Source organism: Pelobates fuscus, chromosome 4, assembly GCF_036172605.1.
Source record: "Pelobates fuscus isolate aPelFus1 chromosome 4, aPelFus1.pri, whole genome shotgun sequence".
Taxonomy (NCBI): Eukaryota; Metazoa; Chordata; class Amphibia; order Anura; family Pelobatidae; genus Pelobates; species Pelobates fuscus.
Genome location: NC_086320.1, coordinates 368,610,907 through 368,633,100, shown reverse-complemented (window position 1 = coordinate 368,633,100; position 22,194 = coordinate 368,610,907). Strand labels below are relative to the sequence as shown.

General features: G+C 38.4%; 1 protein-coding gene across 1 annotated transcript in view; it reads right to left on the bottom strand.

Moving 5' to 3' along the window:
• The window catches only part of PRKAG2 (protein kinase AMP-activated non-catalytic subunit gamma 2), a 282,862-nt gene extending 266,908 nt beyond the window's left edge, over nucleotides 1-15,954 (bottom strand). Inside the window, exon 1 of the mRNA XM_063452703.1 lies at nucleotides 15,503-15,954. Coding sequence (XP_063308773.1) covers nucleotides 15,503-15,595 — 93 coding nt within the window. The 5' untranslated portion in view covers nucleotides 15,596-15,954. The remainder of the gene's footprint in view (nucleotides 1-15,502) is intronic.
• Nucleotides 15,955-22,194: the final 6,240 nt, after the last annotated feature.

Here is a 22,194-nt window from a genome sequence, read left to right as displayed (position 1 = left end):
AAATATTGGTAAGTATTTCAATTTTTTTGTGCTGGTCCATTTAGCAATCTAAATATATATGCAGTATACGTGTACGATTTATTGAGCAATATTTAATTTGCTTTCCAGTGGCAAGTGGATATGGCAACATTGTGAGCGGCTGATAGCTTTGTTAAACCTCAGAGTAAAATACCACAAACATACACAGGTGAAACAAAAATGAACATATGACATAATTAACAAGCCATGGATAATACTAACAGCTATTTGCCATATTTTCTAAAACAAGCAATAAAGTTACCTGTCATTATAACTGTCATCTGATCCCCAAATACCCTCTGTCGGCATGTGACGTATTAGCCGCGAGGCATTTTCCAGGGGGCGGCAAAAAAAGCCGCCCCAAACGCCCAGGGCAAATGTCTTGTTAGCCTTGCGGCTAACTGACATGCCGGATGGGCTGGCTGCTAGACGCGGGCGGGCTGGCGGCGCTGGCGAGGGAGCACTTTCCCCTGAGCTCTCTGCTCAGCATGACATCATATTCTGGCTCCGCCTCCCAGCCTCACTCTGCGGGCGGTGCGCGAGGGAGCTGAGCAGAGAGCGCAGGGGAAAGTGCTCCGTCGCCAGCGCCGCCCACCGGCGCCTAGCAGCCAGCCCAGCAGCCCGACCGGCAGCCCCAGGGAGAGGGAGAATCTCCTTCCCCCCCCCCCCCAGCATTTCTAAAGGTAAGGAGGCTGGGGGGGGTAAATAAATAAAATAAAATAAGTGAGTGTTAATGTGAGTGAGTGTGTTTGTCTGCTAGTGTGTGTGTGTCTGTTAGTGTCTGTCCGTTAGTGTGTGTCTCTTAGTGTGTGTCTCTGTCTCTTAGTGTCTGTCTCTTAGCGTCTGTCTCTTAGTGTCTGTCTGTTAGTGTCTGTCTGTTAGTGTGTGTCTGTCTGTTAGTGTCTGTTAGTGTCTGTCTGTTAGTGTGTGTCTCTTAGTGTGTGTGTGTCTGTCTGTCTGTTAGTGTGTGCCTGTCTGTTAGTGTGTCTGTTAGTGTGTGTGTGTGTGTGTGTCTGTTAGTGCGTGTGAGTGAGTGTGTTTGCCTGTTAGTGAGTGAGTGTCTGTTAGTGAGTATGTGTTTCTGTCAGTGAATGTGTGTGTGTACTTAGAATGCGGGGCAGGGGGGGAAGGGTTGGGTGGGTGTGGCGCGTGGGGGGATGGGGGGGCACCTGCGTTTTGTCCTGCCTAGCACAAAACCAGGATACACCACTGGGCATGTCATGTCCTGCACTCTAAACACCACAACCACTACGGTCCATTGTAGCTGCTGTGTTGCTATAACCCCTTCTTCAGACGTACTGATAATGCAGTTACTCTATTGTCACTTTATTAAGTGTGATTCCACGTTCTGTTACATTTGTAATTTTTTTTATGCAAATGTTTACAAAATCAGCATTTATTAAAAGGTTATAATACGCCAGGTATGTCAAGGCTTGGCAAAGGTCCCTTGAGGTGACCAGATGTTGATAGTGTCACTTGGCTGGTGGACCCCACACGGTGTCTTTTTCCTCGTCCTTGCTTTGTTAGCAAGACCCTCAGGCCTACAGTGATTTAATTATTTATTATTGACATCTATAAAGCACTAACATATTCCGCAGCAGTGTACAAATAGGGTAGAACATGCAATTCCATACACCCCAGACTTCAGAGAGCTGACTTAAAAAAAAAAAGTCACCGCTGAGGACTAACATTTAACAGTATGCTGAAAAGCTGCACCCTAGATGTTCTTGAACTACATTTCCCATGATGCACAGTGAGATGTGCATGCGAAGGACTGCTTTTTAAATATTTCTAAGATACAAGGCTTGGCCATCATTGTTCTAAGCCGTAATGTTGTAACACACCTTGCTCCGGCTCACATGAAACAAATGAAAGCATTTAAATGTGTCCTGTAGGATCCATCTATTGTCTCCTTTCAGGGTGTGAGCCATGAAAGTCACTGATGCTTTGTAAATAGGCAGAGTGTTACAAAGTTACAATGAGTTACGCAATGACTAGGCCTCGGCACAGACCGCTGAACTCTCTGTGTTTTGCCATCTCTTCTGCTTATTTTCAAGTGCGATAATTATTATTTGCATCTCTTACATTTCACGCTTGGCAGGAAAAGTGGTTTTCCTGGTGATAATGACAGTGCCCTGAGAACAGGCGAGGGCAGGGATTAGGAGCTGGGTCTCTAACTCTGTGGGAACAGGCTTGTTAGCCATTCCATGCTGGTTACACAGGGGTTAACAGATCCACTTTCCAAACTGTGGCAAGAACGTCGCGCTGGCACGCTTCCCGCATGACTAAGGGAACATGGTATTTGTTTCTATGGCAATTAACCTTAGAACGTGGAATTCATATTTTGCTAGAGACTTGTAACCATAGAGAAAGGAATTTCCTCCAGGATTTTAAGGGTTACGTTTTGTAGGAGGCAACATGCACCCCCCACCCCCTCCTCCTTGCTCACATAGTGAGTGCGCAGGTGCAGAGCTGACTCAGAGCTCAGTGTAGTAGTAATAACAGCCTGATCTGGCAACATGTGCAGCCTGTACTCTAAGTAATCTGCTACTCTCAGCCCTTGGTCACTCACACTCAGGGCAATCAAAAACCTCAAAGGGCAACAACACAAACCTCCATGCATGCATTACAACCCCCATCATTCTAGGAACAGGAGGAATGGGAGTAATAGTGCCTATAAACAGAGAGGGGAGGGAACTCGGAGCCTCTGATGGATAATGTGGATTGTGACCCACGAAGCTCACTTCAAAGAGAAACATTTAGCACCACCCAAAGTAGGCCTTTGGCAATGAGACGTGCCCACTGCAGCACCACAATATTGAGAATTGATAGTCAGCACTCCGATTGGTTCTTACCCCCAAGTATCCCAAATGCAGTGGGTCAGTCCCTATATCGTTCGTTGGTCATGCCTGTGTGGTACAAAGTGATACAGGACGACAGTGTTTCAACGAGTGCAGCCCTGCGTGGTGGGGAGTTGGTCATCAGGCTGCCTGTTACTCACACCAGGCCCCGTCTTCACTCTCACAAACATCATGACACACTTTGTATCTTAAGTGAGCTTCACCAGTCCTGCACTGGCATCCTAATTTTTTACTCCCAATGGAAGTAGGTCGGATCATATTAAAGTAACACTCCAAGCACATTGTAGTGGTTATGGTGCCCTCCCCCCAGGGTAAGTTGTCAAACCAGTCTTAAACAGTTTGACTTCTTATCTGGGGTTCACGAGTTCAGGTTTGTGGATTGCAGTGTAACCTTTTGTAATATTCCATCATACCTGTATACGTCAATCGGAATGACATGCTTTATATGAATAAACACCAGGACAGTTTGTCCAAGGTTCTATAAATAGGTGTTAAAACAGCTTATGGCCCATATACCATATAAAAGATAAAGTTCTTTCAAACATTATCGCTTGGTAAATTTCAATGCAAAGAAATAAATGTACCCAGTGAATGGCCGTAAACCTCTTTGCATACATATCATGAATTAATGGCAGCTGTCTGACTGCTATAAAACGCAACATTCCTGGAACAATATAAAGTAAAAATAGCCGCGTTCCACAATGCTTACATATACTTTCAGATTACTCGATATAAGCTCTTTTTAAAACCGACTTATTTTACAGTGTAACTGTCTCTTTAAGGATATATTTTAAGAACAGTATATGGGGGTCAGTACAAAAACATCCCACTAAACAGACAAAGTTTATCTCTTCATTGAAAACACACAGAGTGCCGTAAACACATTTTATCACATTAGCAGGAAATACTGCCAAAAATGTATTCTTTTCCCAGTTTATAAAATATATTGTCAAACTTGGGTCACTTACAGATGCGCTGTCACTCGTTAATAACATGCATACTTTACATGACAACAAGCATCTCGATCTATAGATTATGTTTGGCAAAGGATAGATAAGCAATATTTGGATGCTAATTTCCAAGTGTTGATTAATGGCAAACCACATTCCCTCTATGTACACATTATTTTGTTTGTCTATCACTTGTTATATATCCCCAGTTTATAACTGTAAAAGAAACACGTTGGAGATATGAAACTACTATTAATTAGTATTATCAATAGTATATATGTGTTACCAGGAGACTGCACATTCTGTAACCAGAGATAACAATATTCTGATAAGTGAATCTCAGTTTTGCCATAGATGTCAATGGATGAACTGCTATTACGTTTATCTCTTGTGACTAAATACACTTCTATTCAGCTTTATCTTGAATAACTAACTAGCAGATTCGGCAGAATATGCTTGGTGCAGCCACTTGCAATCATTACAATTTGGCTACAAGAGGAGATCCCGAACGACTTAAAAATATCTGAGATTCTGCTAAGTAAAGTGCCACAACCAGGACATTGACAATGACATTCTAGACATTCGGACTAGCTACTTCATCTAACGGACAGAGTAAGGGACTACTTCTGCAGGCCCTAGCTGTATCACTCAGCCCTTTCCTCTGTCCTATCCTTTATATCTATCTGGCAGTAATCTGTTTAATCAACAGCCACCCAACCTCTTCTCTAGTTTTTCAACCTTATCAGCACTTACTACAATGTGAATGACCACCTACATTATTATTATTATTTTATTATTTATATAGCGCCATCAGATTCCGTAGCGCTGTACAATGGGTGGACTGACAGACATGTAATTATAACCAGACAACTGGACGTACAGGAACAGAGAGGTGGAGGCCCCTGCTCAATGAGCTTACATTTTAGTGGGAGTGGGGTATAGTGACACAGAGGGTAAAAGTAGGGGTACAAAGTAGGTTGTTAGAAAAGTATTCACTGAGGGCTTGGTAGGTACGTTTTGACAGTTGCAGGAGAAGAGTCATGGAGGGTGGGGGATAAAAACCTGCTAATAGTTTAATTGATATGCTTTCTTGAAGAAGTGAGTTTTCAATGATTTTTTGAATGAGTGGAGATTGGGTGAGCGTCTAACGGAGAAGGGAAGGGAGTTCCACAGAAGAGGTGCAGCCCTGGAGAAATCTTGGAGGCGAGCATTAGAGGTGGGAGTACAGACAGAGGATATACGTAGGTCTTTGGCAGAGCGTAGGGGACTCGACTGGACATACACCAGATGTTCTAAGGTTCTATGTCAAATCTCAGTACTTGAGATAAGACGCTTTGTACATTGAGTAAGTTGAACGTAGGAGGAAATGTATTGTATGCAGAAGGTTTCAGTTCCTTCTTGTCGGTTCCTTCAAGTATTCACACCCAATTGTGCAGCCAGTTCCTACAGTGGAATCTATCTCTAGCACAGAGAGCAGTTAGGAGTTTCTCCTTTCCCCATCACTATTCACTTTCTCCAGTAACGGCCATGGTGAGTCCTGGATAATATGGACATTTATCTTCGATGCACTCTCATTCTGGACAAATCATCGTCATGGTGCTTTTTACGCTTTTACTGATTTTCATGCACATCGTCTCATTGGACATCATTTTGTCTCACTCTGGATGATCTTGCTTACTGTAAAAAGTTTTTTTAATTTTAAGCGTTTCAATGTTTTGCAGTGCTTCGAAAGCAAAATCAAATGTACGCCTTATAAATTGGGATTTGATAGAGGAGGGGCTAATTTACCAATATATACCTATTTTTTTATGTATATTTAATTTATACTACACCATACATAGTATACAAACCAACACAAATATATAGGACTCATTCTCAATATGTCATTATGACATAATATATGACATGGAACCCTTCTACTGGGGTCCTTTTATAAGGTCATTCTGTCTTCTATCATCACCTGGGACTGTCTCTTGTTAATGTTCGATCTACTTGCAGTCATTTTATTATCTGTCTTAACTTGAGCACTAGCCCGGCCATTTGAAACACTGGTACGTGTTCCTTCACTGTTTCCCTTAGGTTTGCCTGTTAAGGTATCTCCATTTCTAACAATTTCACAGCCTCTGGCAGCAGGTTGGAAACATTTCACAGGTGATGGAACAGTAAGCTTGAAGAGATGAAGAATTTTTGGCTGACAAAATGCATTTTGGCTGACAAAATACAGATAGTTTAATGTATGACTCATAGCTATAATCCAAAAAAATGTGCAATTACAGAAAAAAAAATACTACTGCTAATGCTATTAATTTTATTCATTATACAAATTGTTCTTTGCATCGAAGTGTTCATCACAAAAAAAATATATATTTAAAATTGTCAAAACACGTATTACGAGGAGGTCGTGCTTAGCAATCATGCTTTATCTAAACTCATCTAATTACTCCCAATTTACACTATATTAGCAGCAACATTACAAGCCATAGTTCATGGACCTTGGTAGTCCTGAAGCACCTTACAAGGTATAGATCTTCAGCAACTCACCTTTCTTTTCATGGGCTCTGCTTTATGCACCTGTGGCCTAGTTGTCTGTCACGGTGATCCTCAGATTGGAGCTGTGCTGGTTGCCAAAGCATAGGTCCACCAGAACCCTCTATGCTTGGATGGATGTGGGTTATCCGGCCCCGACTGAGCTCACTGCAGCACTTGTTGGGACCTTGGACCTAGAACCTCTCTCCCCTGAAAGGACTCTTGCACTGATGGAATATGGTGCATATCTTTTCACAGTATGGGAACATTACGACATCAGAAAAACCTTAGTACTGGCTGGCCGGTTTTGACCGTATGTGTGCTTTGCTCGGAGGGCCTGCAGAGAGAGGTGCTAATGCCATAAAAAGCTCTAAATGACATGCTTAGCCAAGAAAATAGCTGCGGGAGCTTCAGCTATGCCTATACAGACCACCAGATATCAGCCCTCTTGACCCAAAGCAGGTAGGGGACAATCCCACCACACCATCCTCCTCCTAGGAATGCTTGCCTAGAGCACGGCCATCTCACTACTGCTAGATGCTTACAGAACGTTCCTAGTGCTATTGACTTGTCTAAATTATGTCGCAGGTCAGAGGAGGTGTAATATCTGGTCTGTGTTTTCTCAGTTGAATAAGTCTTTTATTTATATATATCTTCTTTGGTTAAAGGCCGCCAGGTTAATATAAATCTAAACCAAAAGGTACTAATACGCAATTTGACGTTCTTTATAAAAAAATATGCATTTATTCTACTTCAAAAGCAAACAATAATATACTTAACAGATGGCATTTCTTAACGAAGTTACAGATAGTGAGAGATCTTCGGTAGTCGTCTTTGTATCAGCAAGTCAGGGACACACCAAGAGAGGAGAGCGGATCGTAGGAGAAAGAGAGAACGTGGTCCTTTGTCCTCAGTTCTTAATAGGCACAATTACGTCATAACTTTTAATTTAAATAATGCCCATATAAGGAGACTCCCCATATAAGGACCCTACCCCCAATCTCCCTATACAGTACATTCCAGAGTCCTCGTGGTACAGAATAGAAAACACCATCTGTCCTTTTTAACCCATTAGACATCCACACCTTAATATGTATTTGAATAGGAACATATAGAATATTGTAATATTCTACAGGAGGAAAGGAGTTAGCTCAGCCTGGAACCCAGATTGGGACTGATGGTTTCTTTAGCCAACCCCACAATTTTCTGTAGCAACATATCTGCCAATTCCCACTGGCAATCTCTGAAGTCCAGTCCCTTCATCCCAGACTGGGTATTAGAGGAATTTGTCCCATCAAAAGTTCTCCCCAGCTGTTAAGCATTCACCTCCCGGTTTACTATTGTTTATTATCTTATTATTTGATGCCTTCTCATTTCTTTCATTACTCAATGCTTCTCAATTACTTATATTATTTGTTTATAAGTCAGTACTGCTAGAAACATTTCTTCAGTTCAAAGTATGTATTGTTCCTTTATGATCTTACATTAACCCAGAAATGTGATGCCCATGTCCCAATCTATGTCTCTTTGGTTGCAAAGGCAATATGTTTTGCAACACTTTAATATCTAAGCTTTTATCTATTTTTTTGTCCTTTTTTGGTAATAAATCAATAAAATGTGATTGACATAAAATACAAGCATGAACACCTCTACATGATGGGACAATGGTAGTCCTACATAGGACTATTCTTCAGTTACGCCAAGTTTCCAGAATTATAATAGATCATCAACACTAACGAGGAGATTAACCTCTTAAGTATCAGGGGTTAGGCCAATCTCTTTATATCATGCCGTGCCTGGCATGTCATTGACATTAATAGTGAAATGAAGGTTTACTTAAAGCGACACTGACACTTCTGGGTTTTTCGTAAAATTACTATGTTGATGTAAATCTCATTTATAATGTTTGGACATTTTATTGAAATTCCAATGTAGTAAAGGGATACCATAAAAAAATGCAATGCATGTTTAAAAAAAGGTCCTTCTGCCTGCCTACTGTATCATTTCCCATTGTAAGATGTCACCTACTCACACAATTTCGAGTATACTCCCATGGTATCTCATTGCACATGTGCAAGAAGAATCATGGGTAAAGTCCTAAATTTTGCAAGTTCATCAGCAGACCCCAGTTTTGTAGTTTCTCATATCTGCAGGTGCACACCTGTGGCAAGGCCCATCGCAGCTTTGTTATGCAAATCTACGTCCCTTACCATTTAAAAAAAAATGAAAAGGTCCCAAAATTAACAATTCTACTTTAAGAAAAATGAAAGTATTGACAGATTTTTAGAAATATGCACAGAATTTACTTTCGAAGCAGGTTAATGATCCAGACAATAGCTCAATGTAACAGGGAACTTTGACACTTGGATAGGGAACTGTCCAAGTACTGACTCTCAAAAATGTAATAATCTCTATTCTAACTGGGAAATGAAGACATAAGTTCCATGTATAGTAGCTAGAGTTTACTAGTCAGAATTCTGAAGGCAGCCGTTCACCCAGCTACTATTAGGTAGGAAATTGGTGCATGAAAAGATTCACAATTTTGTTCCAGCATTCGATGCTGTAACATGTTTACCAACTATGGCGGAATTCTTTCATAGACTGCGAAAGTCACTGATGTTGGGGTAATAGGGCTAAATACGATTTGGTTTTCATAGATATCTGTATGATTCTTTATCATACTAATATTTATATCAGTGTTGTATTTTAAAATGCCCAGTAGAATCTAATTGACTATAAAGAAAAATACTAACCATCTTGCTTAAATATGCAGAAGTAAAATAATACATTATCTGGCAATAATTTTTTTTGGATTAAGATAGTTTTTTAACAATAAGATTTAGAGATCTTCGCTTAATAAGGTCTAAAGCATTTCTTTCTACTACATACAGAAATACAAATTTTACTGGCAGATTTGTCAAGTAAAATCAGATGTTAAATAAGAAGCTAACGACTTGAAAAACTACTGAATGTCATTTTTGAACATTTGGCATTTTGCACAATTGAAAAAGGTCGAGAACAATTTAGCTAATCTAAAGCAATATAGTAAAAACTGAGTGAAGAAAAAATTCAAAAGCCCAACACTTTATCAAATTGGTTATACATTTTGAAATGTTTGTAAGCTTTATAATTTGTTTAATATTTTATTTTTCTGACCAAAAATTGAATAAACAGTTCCTGTCCCTAAATAGCTCCATATTAATATTAAAAGGACAATGAATATTAAGATGTAAATCCCTGGTGATTCAATATACTTCTCTCTTTAACACTTTCAAACAAATCTCAAACATGAACCAATAGGTTTCATAAGAGTATTGGTAATATTTTTTTCCCCAGCTTTTTATAGCCACCTATTTCTAAATCAAAGATTCCCTTTACCGTTCACCATGATCAGGTGTGTTTTGTTATGAAACACAGAATTTTATGGAATAAAGTCACACTTTTGTACCAGCTAACCTCATAGATCAGCTCAATATTTTCCTGTGTGAGTGCCTGTTGGGACTTTCTTAATATAACCAACACTTAAAATGGAACAACTTTGACTCGTGAATTTTTAGTTCTGCACGACTAAAAAAACACAGACAGGGTTATTCACCAAAGTGAGAATTCAAAATGAATTTCAGATTTAAGGTAAAAACAAGCAGAATTGGAAAAAAGTTAACTATGTTCCTAGTTTAATAACACTCTGACCCCCCTCCCCAACCCTCAACCCCCCCCCCCCCCCCACCACCACCACCACGCAGATCTATCTGGCTGTAGACACTTTAAAGCCATTTAACAAGCTGGCTACTGTATAAAAAACACAATTAAAGGACCACTATAGGCACCCAGACCACTTCAGCTTAATGAAGTGGTCTGGGTGCCAGGTCCATCTAGGATTAACCCTGCCTGCTGTAAACATAGCAGTTTCAGAGAAACTGCTATGTTTACATATTGGTTAATCCAGCTTCTAGTGGCTGTCACATTGACAGCCGCTAGAGGCGCTTCCGAGCTTCTCACTGTGATTTTCACAGCGAGAAGACGCCAGCGCCCATAGGAAAGCATTGAGAATGCTTTCCTACGGACTGACTGAATGCGCGCGCAGCTCTTGCCGTGCATGCGCATTCAGCCGAAGAGGGAGGAGAGTCCCCAGCGCCGAGGGAGGCCGGCGCTGAAGAAAGATAATTGTTTAACCCCTTCCTCCAACTTCAGCCCAGCGGGAGGGGGGCCAAGAGGGTGGGGGTACCCTCAGGGCACTATAGTGGTCCTTTAATGACATGGCACATGACAAGGTTGTCCACTGACATCTGTATTATATATTATTTGTATTTAACCTCTGGATATAACTTTAAGGATATGTGACAAAACTGAAATTGAGAAGGTAACCTCATACATCCATAACATCTTTAATTCCATCACTTTTCTAGAACCTAGAGATACCCACATTTAATGAACACATTAGATCTTACAATTACAAAGTAAATCTTAAGATATACATGATCATGTCCAACAATGACATAAAATCAATTTAAATGAAGATCTGTCAGCATACTCTAGTCCAGGAATAGGCAACCTTCGTCACTGCAGATGTTTTGGACTACACCTCCCATGATGCTTTGCCAGCATTATGGGTGTAAGAGCATTATGGGGGATGTAGTCCACAACATCTGGAGTGCCGAAGGTTGCCTACCCCTGCTCTAGTCTATAGTAATAGTTCTTCTAAAATATGTTATACTAAGTTATTAATGAATTTTCATTATCAGTTCTGTGAATGGAGCAATCTAGAATAATTTGTAATTCTTAGGTATATATATTTAGGGTGATAACAAGAAAGACTCCCCAAAAAGTGGTTGATGAACTTCCAAAAAGGCATAAATCATTACATTAACCAAGGCAAAAAAATATATAAAGATATTTAATAAAAATAAATATAAGAATAATTCACAACATTATACATCAGTAATTTCTATAGCAGCCACTAAAAGGTAATTTAGGATATTTACATCTCTAAACAAACATTAAAACATTTCCAACATCTTGTAGATATTACTTTATGGATTTAACTAAACCTTATCTCAGCTGTCTCAGGAATAGGGCCTATCTCAGGAGTTAGAATTTAGAGCTACATTATATAAAATTTTATTATAAAGAATAAAATAAAACAGCCCATTACTACGGCCTGCTGCTAGATTCCTCAGATACCAACAAATATAAACCGTGTTCAGAGAGATAGACTGTAGCAAAGAATATTCTTGGTCAAATTGGATCAGTTTAAAGAAAACTAATCACTATTTAAACATTGTACACTTGTTGTATATCTTGGAGCCCCTCCGTATTCAGACAAGTCTCACTTAGAAAGCAAACTAAGCTGGAGATAGAAGATAGGGGTTGGTTTATCCATGCATAGTTGGTGGGACTGTCAATTTATTTTACTAGAACAGGCTACGATCACTATAATTAATTGGTTCAATGGAATGTCTAGTTACATTCCTCTTAGGAATATATAGAATCATCACAATGTTCTAGGCTACATATCCTCCATTCCAAACCAGCTCAGTGTCTAATTCTTAAACGGAAACATAATATTTAACAAAATAAATCCAAATCCTGCCCTGATATTCGAATCATGCTCTTGTCCAAGGTGCCGATAAGGAAATAATAAGTTATGGGCTGGGGTCAGTAAATAATATGATGTCACTGTCCAACATGGCAGCATTGGGTCCTGACTCTGGGTTTGGAACAGTTAAATCTATATAATTATCTCAACTAATAGTGATCTGTGTTACACTTCATGCTGTCTGTTAGTTTGTCTGGAGGTGTGAACTTTGTTTGTCCTCATTAAACTAACATGAAACATAAATATTGCTACAAATACTGCTTGTATTAAATGAGGATAGCAGGAGATATATATTATGTTGTCTTCTGTACAGCAATATATGAATTTACTAATGAAACTCAAAGCTTTAATACATATTTTTACATCAAAAATCAACACACAAAAACCCAATAAACAGCAGACAGAGATCTCTAAGTAGGACATTGAAACTGATATAAATAGAACCATGTGCAATGTGTGGATAAAACATGTCACACTAGGAACACTGTCTGTGACAGCATTCTGAGCTTTGCACGGTAACTATATAACACAATGGAGGAATCATTCATCCCATGGGAGAGACAATGTATCACAATATTGGGAGAGACAATGTATCACAACACTGGGAGAGACAATGTATCCCAACACTGGGAGAGACACTGTATCACAACACTGGGAGATACACTGTATCCCAACACTGGGAGAGACACTGTATCCCAACACTGGGAGAGACACTGTATCCCAACACTGGGAGAGACACTGTATCCCGACACTGTATCTCAACACTGGGAGAAACATTGTATCCCAGCACTGGGAGAGACACTGTATCCCAACACTGGGAGAGATATTGTATCCCAACACTGGGAAAGACAATATATTGCAACACTGCGAGACAATGTATCGCAACACTGGGAGAGACACTGTATCCCAACACTGGGAGAGACACTGTATCCCAACACTGGGAGAGACAATGTATCACAACACTGGGAGAGACAATGTATCACAACACTGGGAGAGATACTGTGTCCCAACACTGGGAGAGACACTGTATCCCAACACTGGGAGAGACAATATATTGCAACCCTGCGAGACAATGTATCGCAACACTGGGAGAGACACTGTATCCCAACACTGGGAGAGACAATGTATCACAACACTGGGAGAGACACTGTATCCCACCACTGGGAGAGACAATGTATCCCAACACTGGGAGAGACAATGTATTGCAACACTGCGAGACAATGTATCGCAACACTGGGAGAGACACTGTATCACAACACAAGGAGAGACATTGTATCCCAACAACACTGGGAGAGACACTGTATCACAATACAGGGAGAGACATTCTATCCCAACAACACTGAGAGAGACATTGTATCACAACACTGGGAGAGACACTAAATCACAACACTGGGATAGACAATGTATCCCAACACTGGGAGAGACACTGTATCACAACACAAGGAGAGACATTGTATCCCAACAACACTGGGAGAGACACTGTATCACAATACAGGGAGAGACATTCTATCCCAACAACACTGAGAGAGACATTGTATCACAACACTGGGAGAGACACTAAATCACAACACTGGGATAGACAATGTATCCCAACACTGGGAGCGACACTGCATCCCAACACTGGGAGAGACACTGTATCCCAACACTGGGAGAGACACTGTATCCCAACACTGGGATAGACACTGTATCCCAACACTGGGAGAGACAATGTATCCCAACACTGGTAGAGACACTGTATCCCAACACTGGGAGAGACAATGTATCCCAACACTACGAGAGACACTGTATCCCAACACTGGGAGAGACAATGTATCACAACACTGGGAGAGACACTGTATCCCAACACTACGAGACAATGTATCGCAACACTGGGAGAGACACTGTATCACAACACTGGGAGAGACACTGTATCACAACACTGGGAGAGACACTGTATCCCAACACTGGGAGAGACAATGTATCCCAACACTGGGAGAGACACAGTATCCCAACACTGGGAGAGACACTGTATCCCAACACTGGGAGAGACAATATATTGCAACACTGCGAGACAATGTATCGCAACACTGGGAGAGACATTGTATTCCAACACTGGGATAGACAATGTATCCCAACACTGGGAGAGACACTGTATCACAACACTGGGAGAGACAATGTATCACAACACTGGGAGAGACACTGTATCCCAACACTACGAGACAATGTATCGCAACACTGGGAGAGACACTGTATCACAACACAGGGAGAGACATTATATTCCAACAACACTGGGAGAGACACTGTATCACAACACTGGGAGAGACACTGTATCACAACACTGGGAGAGACACTGTATCCCAACACAGGGAGAGACATTCTATCCCAACAACACTGGGAGAGACATTGTATCCCAACAACACTAGGAGAGACATTGTATCACAACACTGGTAGAGACACTGTATCACAACACTGAGAGAGACACTGTATCCCAACACTGGGAGAGACAATGTATCACAACACTGGGAGAGACACTGTATCCCAACACTGGGAGAGACAATGTATCCCAACACTGAGAGAGACAATGTATCACAACACTGGGAGAGACACTGTATCCCAACACTGGGAGAGACACTGTATCACAACACTGGGAGAGACACTGTATCCCAACACTGGGAGAGACAATGTGTCCCAACACTGGGAGAGACAATGTATCCCAACACTGGGAGAGACACTGTATCCCAACACTGGGAGAGACACAGTATCCCAACACTGGGAGAGACACTGTATCCCAACACTGGGAGAGACAATATATTGCAACACTGCGAGACAATGTATCGCAACACTGGGAGAGACATTGTATTCCAACACTGGGATAGACAATGTATCCCAACACTGGGAGAGACACTGTATCACAACACTGGGAGAGACAATGTATCACAACACTGGGAGAGACACTGTATCCCAACACTGGGAGAGACACTGTATCACAACACTGGGAGAGACACTGTATCCCAACACTGGGAGAGACACTGTATCCCAACACTGGGAGAGACACTGTATCCCAACACTGGGAGAGACACTGTATCCCAACACTGGGAGAGACACTGTATCACAACACTGGGAGAGACACTTTATCCCAAGACTGGGAGAGACAATGTATCACAACACTGGGAGAGACACTGTATCCCAACACTGGGAGAGACAATGTATCACAACACAGGGAGAGACACTGTATCCCAACACTGGGAGAGACATTCTATCCCAACAACACTGGGAGAGACATTGTATCACAACCCTGGGAGAGACACTATATCACAACACTGGGATAGACAATGTATCCCAACACTGGGAGAGACATTGTATCCCAACACTGGGAGAGACACTGTATCCCAACACTGGGAGAGACACTGTATCACAACACTGGGAGAGACGTTGTATCCCAACACTGGGAGAGACATTGTATCCCAACACTGAGAGAGACACTGTATTCCAACACTAAGAGTGTCTGGACCTGCAGCCCAATGTGAATAACTAGAACAGACAGTATACCCAAGGCATCAGGTCATACTTACAGGAATATGGACTCTAAGGACCCTCTTCTTCTGGCTGCTGGGCTTTTTGGCAGCCTCTCTCTTCTTCTTAGTGTCCATGACTGTGCTTCCCATACTTTGAAGTCAATACCCCAAAAGAGAATCTTATAAAGTTCCAGGGTCCCCTTCCACCATCAGTGGTGCCAGTTGGGGCAGGGGCTGCTCCCCCAGGTGACAGTCACACAGCACAGCAGAGAGGTACTGGGCTCTGACTGAAGGCAGGAAACATGTTGCAGGTTCACACCCCCCAGAGAAGTAAAGGACCCTGTCCCAGCTGGCCCCAGCCCCCCTCTCTCTCTCTCTCTGTGAGGAATGGAAGCTGGGCTGGGGATCAGCTCTAGATAATCAGCTCAGGACTGTCACTTGCAGAGTGGACACAACAGGAGCACAATGTAGCAATCCTTCCTCCCTGTGTGAGGGGTGGTGCCACAGATTCCCCTTCATGTGAACAACCAAAACAGGCAGAGACTGAGTCAGGAGCCAGCCTCAAACAGGAAGTCAATACCTCCCTGCAAAGCATGCATTCAGCTGCAAACTCAGAGCCAGGGATCCAGGGGTTAATCAGGTGGGCAGGCAGCTCAGAGAGTGGGGGAATCCTGCACCCCCTACACCAGGCATGATTCAGCACTGTGTGAGCCAGGATCCCCAGCCTGACTTGTACACCGCCACTGCATGTGTTAGTGCTGGACAGCTGGGCTGCTAATCGGAATCTTCCTGCTGGAAGTATACATTGTAACACTATATAGGATCAATGGAACGTCCTGGATCAGCTCGGGTTTATTACATACTGATACGTGTATCAATACATAACAAGAGATCTAGCTCGCTGGTGGATTCATCTATAAATCTAGATACATGTATCTGTGTCCAGAAATCAGACAGCTCTGTGTTTATCTATAGAGCTCGCTGGACATGTCTACAGAGCTATGTGTATATAATGTATTGTTTATTTAACTGGAGGTAATGTGTGTGTAAATGAGAATTAGCATAATGTTATATTAACCCGTCACTCTATTAATATATACAGTGTGACCCTATTATTATTATTATATACAGTGTGACCCTATTATTATATCTACAGTGTGACCCTATTAATATATACAGTGTGGCCCTATTATTATATATACAGTGTGACCCTATTAATATATACAGTGTGACCCTATTATTATTATTATATACAGTGTGACCCTATTATTATATATACAGTGTGACCCTATTAATATATACAGTGTGGCCCTATTATTATATATACAGTGTGACCCTATTAATATATACAGTGTGACCCTATTATTATTATTATATACAGTGTGACCCTATTAATATATATACAGTGTGACCCTATTATTATATATACAGTGTGACCCTATTAATATATACAGTGTGACCCTATTATTATTATATACAGTGTGACCCTATTAATATATATACAGTGTGACCCTAGTATTATATATACAGTGTGACCCTATTAATATATACAGTGTGACCCTAATATTATATATACAGTGTGACCCTATTAATATATACAGTGTGACCCTATTATTATATATACAGTGTGACCCTATTATTATATATACAGTGTGGCCCTATTAATATATACAGTGTGACCCTATTAAAATCTATATAGTGTGACCCTATTATTAATATATACAGTGTGGCCCTATTAATATATATACAGTGTGACCCTATTAATATATACAGTGTGGCCCTATTAATATATATACAGTGTGACCCTATTAATATATATACAATGTGACCCTATTAATATATACAGTGTGACCCTATTAAAATATATATAGTGTGACCCTATTATTAATATATACAGTGTGGCCCTATTAATATATATACAGTGTGACCCTATTATTATATATACAGTGTGACCCTATTAAAATATATATAGTGTGACCCTATTATTAATATATACAGTGTGGCCCTATTAATATATATACAGTGTGACCCTATTAATATATACAGTGTGGCCCTATTAATATATATACAGTGTGACCCTATTAATATATATACAATGTGACCCTATTAATATATCCAGTGTGACCCTATTATTATATATACAGTGTGACCCTATTAATATATACAGTGTGACCCTATTATTATATATACAGTGTGACCCTATTAATATATACAGTGTGACCCTATTATTATATATACAGTGTGACCCTATTAATATATACAGTGTGGCCCTATTAATATATACAGTGTGACCCTATTAAAATCTATATAGTGTGACCCTATTATTAATATATACAGTGTGACCCTATTAATATATATACAGTGTGACCCTATTATTATATATACAGTGTGACCCTATTAATATATACAGTGTGACCCTATTATTATTATATACAGTGTGACCCTATTAATATATATACAGTGTGACCCTAGTATTATATATACAGTGTGACCCTATTAATATATACAGTGTGACCCTAATATTATATATACAGTGTGACCCTATTAATATATACAGTGTGACCCTATTATTATATATACAGTGTGACCCTATTATTATATATACAGTGTGGCCCTATTAATATATACAGTGTGACCCTATTAAAATCTATATAGTGTGACCCTATTATTAATATATACAGTGTGGCCCTATTAATATATATACAGTGTGACCCTATTAATATATACAGTGTGGCCCTATTAATATATATACAGTGTGACCCTATTAATATATATACAATGTGACCCTATTAATATATACAGTGTGACCCTATTAAAATATATATAGTGTGACCCTATTATTAATATATACAGTGTGGCCCTATTAATATATATACAGTGTGACCCTATTATTATATATACAGTGTGACCCTATTAAAATATATATAGTGTGACCCTATTATTAATATATACAGTGTGGCCCTATTAATATATATACAGTGTGACCCTATTAATATATACAGTGTGGCCCTATTAATATATATACAGTGTGACCCTATTAATATATATACAATGTGACCCTATTAATATATCCAGTGTGACCCTATTATTATATATACAGTGTGACCCTATTAATATATACAGTGTGACCCTATTATTATATATACAGTGTGACCCTATTAATATATACAGTGTGACCCTATTATTATATATACAGTGTGACCCTATTAATATATACAGTGTGGCCCTATTAATATATACAGTGTGACCCTATTAAAATCTATATAGTGTGACCCTATTATTAATATATACAGTGTGGCCCTATTAATATATATACAGTGTGACCCTATTAATATATACAGTGTGGCCCTATTAATATATATACAGTGTGACCCTATTAATATATATACAATGTGACCCTATTAATATATACAGTGTGATCCTATTAAAATATATATAGTGTGACCCTATTATTAATATATACAGTGTGGCCCTATTAATATATATACAGTGTGACCCTATTATTATATATACAGTGTGACCCTATTAAAATATATATAGTGTGACCCTATTATTAATATATACAGTGTGGCCCTATTAATATATATACAGTGTGACCCTATTAATATATATACAGTGTGACCCTATTATTATATATACAGTGTGACCCTATTAATATATACAGTGTGGCCCTATTAATATATATACAGTGTGACCCTATTATTAATATATACAGTGTGGCCCTATTAATATATATACAGTGTGACCCTATAAATATATATACAGTGTGACCCTATTAATATATACAGTGTGACCCTATTATTAATATATACAGTGTGGCCCTATTATTATATATACAGTGTGACCCTATTAATATATATACAGTGTGACCCTATTATTATATATACAGTGTGACCCTATTAATATATACAGTGTGACCCTTTTTTATTATATATACAGTGTGACCCTATTAATATATACAGTGTGACCCTATTATTAATATATACAGTGTGGCACTATTAATATATATATATACAGTGTGACCCTATTATTAATATATACAGTGTGGCCCTATTAATATATATACAGTGTGACCCTATTAATATATACAGTGTGACCCTATTATTAATATATACAGTGTGGCCCTATTAATATATATATAGTGTGACCCTATTATTATATATACAGTGTGACCCTATTAATATATATATATACAGTGTGGCCCTATTAATATATACAGTGTGACCCTATTAATATATATACAGTGTGGCCCTATTAATATATATACAGTGTGACCCTATTATTAATATATACAGTGTGGCCCTATTAATATATATACAGTGTGACCCTATTATTATATATACAGTGTGACCCTATTAATATATATACAGTGTGACCCTATTATTATATATACAGTGTGGCCCTATTAATATATATATACAGTGTGACCCTATTAATATATACAGTGTGACCCTATTAATATATATACATTGTGACCCTATTATTATATATACAGTGTGACCCTATTAATATATACAGTGTGACCCTATTAATATATATACAGTGTGACCCTATTAAAATATACAGTGTGACCCTATTAATATATATATACCGTGTGACCCTATTATTATATATACAGTGTGACCCTGTTATTAATATATACAGTGTGACCCTATTAATATATACAGTGTGACCCTATTAATATATATACAGTGTGACCCTATTAATTTATACAGTGCGACCCTATTATTATATATACAGTGTGACCCTATTAATATATACAGTGTGGCCCTATTATTATATATACAGTGTGACCCTGTTAATATACATACAGTGTGACCCTATTATTATATATACAGTGTGACCCTATTAATATATATACAGTGTGACCCTATTATAAATATATACAGTTTGGCCCTCTTAATATATATACAGTGTGACCCTATTATTATATATACAGTGTGACCCTATTAATATATACAGTGTGACCCTATTATTATATATACAGTGTGACCCTATTATTATATATAGTGTGACCCTATTATTATATACAGTGTGACCCTATTATTATATATACAGTGTGTCCCTATTATTATATATACAGTGTGACCCTATTATTAATATATACAGTGTGGCCCTATTAATTTATATACAGTGTGACCCTATTATTATATATACAGTGTGACCCTATTAATATATACAGTGTGACCCTATTATTATATACAGTGTGACCCTATTATTAATATATACAGTGTGACCCTATTATTATATATACAGTGTGACCCTATTATTATATATAGTGTGACCCTATTATTATTATATACAGTGTGACCCTATTATTATATATAGTGTGACCCTATTATTGTATATATAGTGTGACCCTATTAATATATATACAGTGTGACCCTATTATAATATATACAGTGTGACCCTATTATTATATAAAGTGTGACCCTATTATTATATATACAGTGTGACCCTATTATTATTATATACAGTGTGGCCCTATTATTATATATACAGTGTGACCCTATTATTATTATATACAGTGTGGCCCTATTATTATATATACAGTGTGACCCTATTAATATATACAGTGTGACCCTATTATTATATATACAGTGTGACCCTATTAATATATACAGTGTGACCCTATTATGATATATACAGTGTGACCCTATTATTATATACAGTGTGACCCTATTATTATAAATACAGTGTGACCCTATTAATATATACAGTGTGACCCTATTATTATATATACAGTGTGACCCTATTATTATTATATACAGTGTGGCCCTATTATTAATATATACAGTGTGACCCTATTATTATATACAGTGTGACCCTATTATTATTATATACAGTGTGGCCCTATTATTAAATACAGTGTGGCCCTAGTATTAATATATACAGTGTGACCCTATTGTTATTAAATACAGTGTGACCCTATTATTATATAAACAGTGTGACTCTATTAATATATACAGTGTGACCCAATTAATATATACAGTGTGACCCTATTATTATATATACAGTGGGACCCTATTAATATATACAGTGTGACCCTATTAATATATACAGTGTGACCCTATTATTATATATACAGTGTGACCCTATTATTATTATATACAGTGTGACCCTATTATTATAAATACAGTGTGACCCTATTAATATATACAGTGTGACCCTATTATTATATATACAGTGTGACCCTATTATTATTATTTACAGTGTGGCCCTATTATTAATATATACAGTGTGACCCTATTATTATTATATACAGTGTGACCCTATTATTATATACAGTGTGACCCTATTAATATATACAGTGTGACCCTATTATTATATATACAGTGTGACCCTTTTATTATATATAGTGTGACCCTATTATTATATACAGTGTGACCCTATTATTATAAATACAGTGTGTCCCTATTATTATATATACAGTGTGACCCTATTATTAATATATACAGTGTGGCCCTATTAATTTATATACAGTGTGACCCTATTATTATATATACAGTGTGACCCTATTATTATATACAGTGTGACCCTATTATTATTATTATATACAGTGTGACCCTATTATTAATATATACAGTGTGACCCTATTATTATATATACAGTGTGACCCTATTATTATATATAGTGTGACCCTATTATTATTATATACAGTGTGACCCTATTATTATATATATATAGTGTGACCCTATTAATATATATACAGTGTGACCCTATTATAATATATACAGTGTGACCCTATT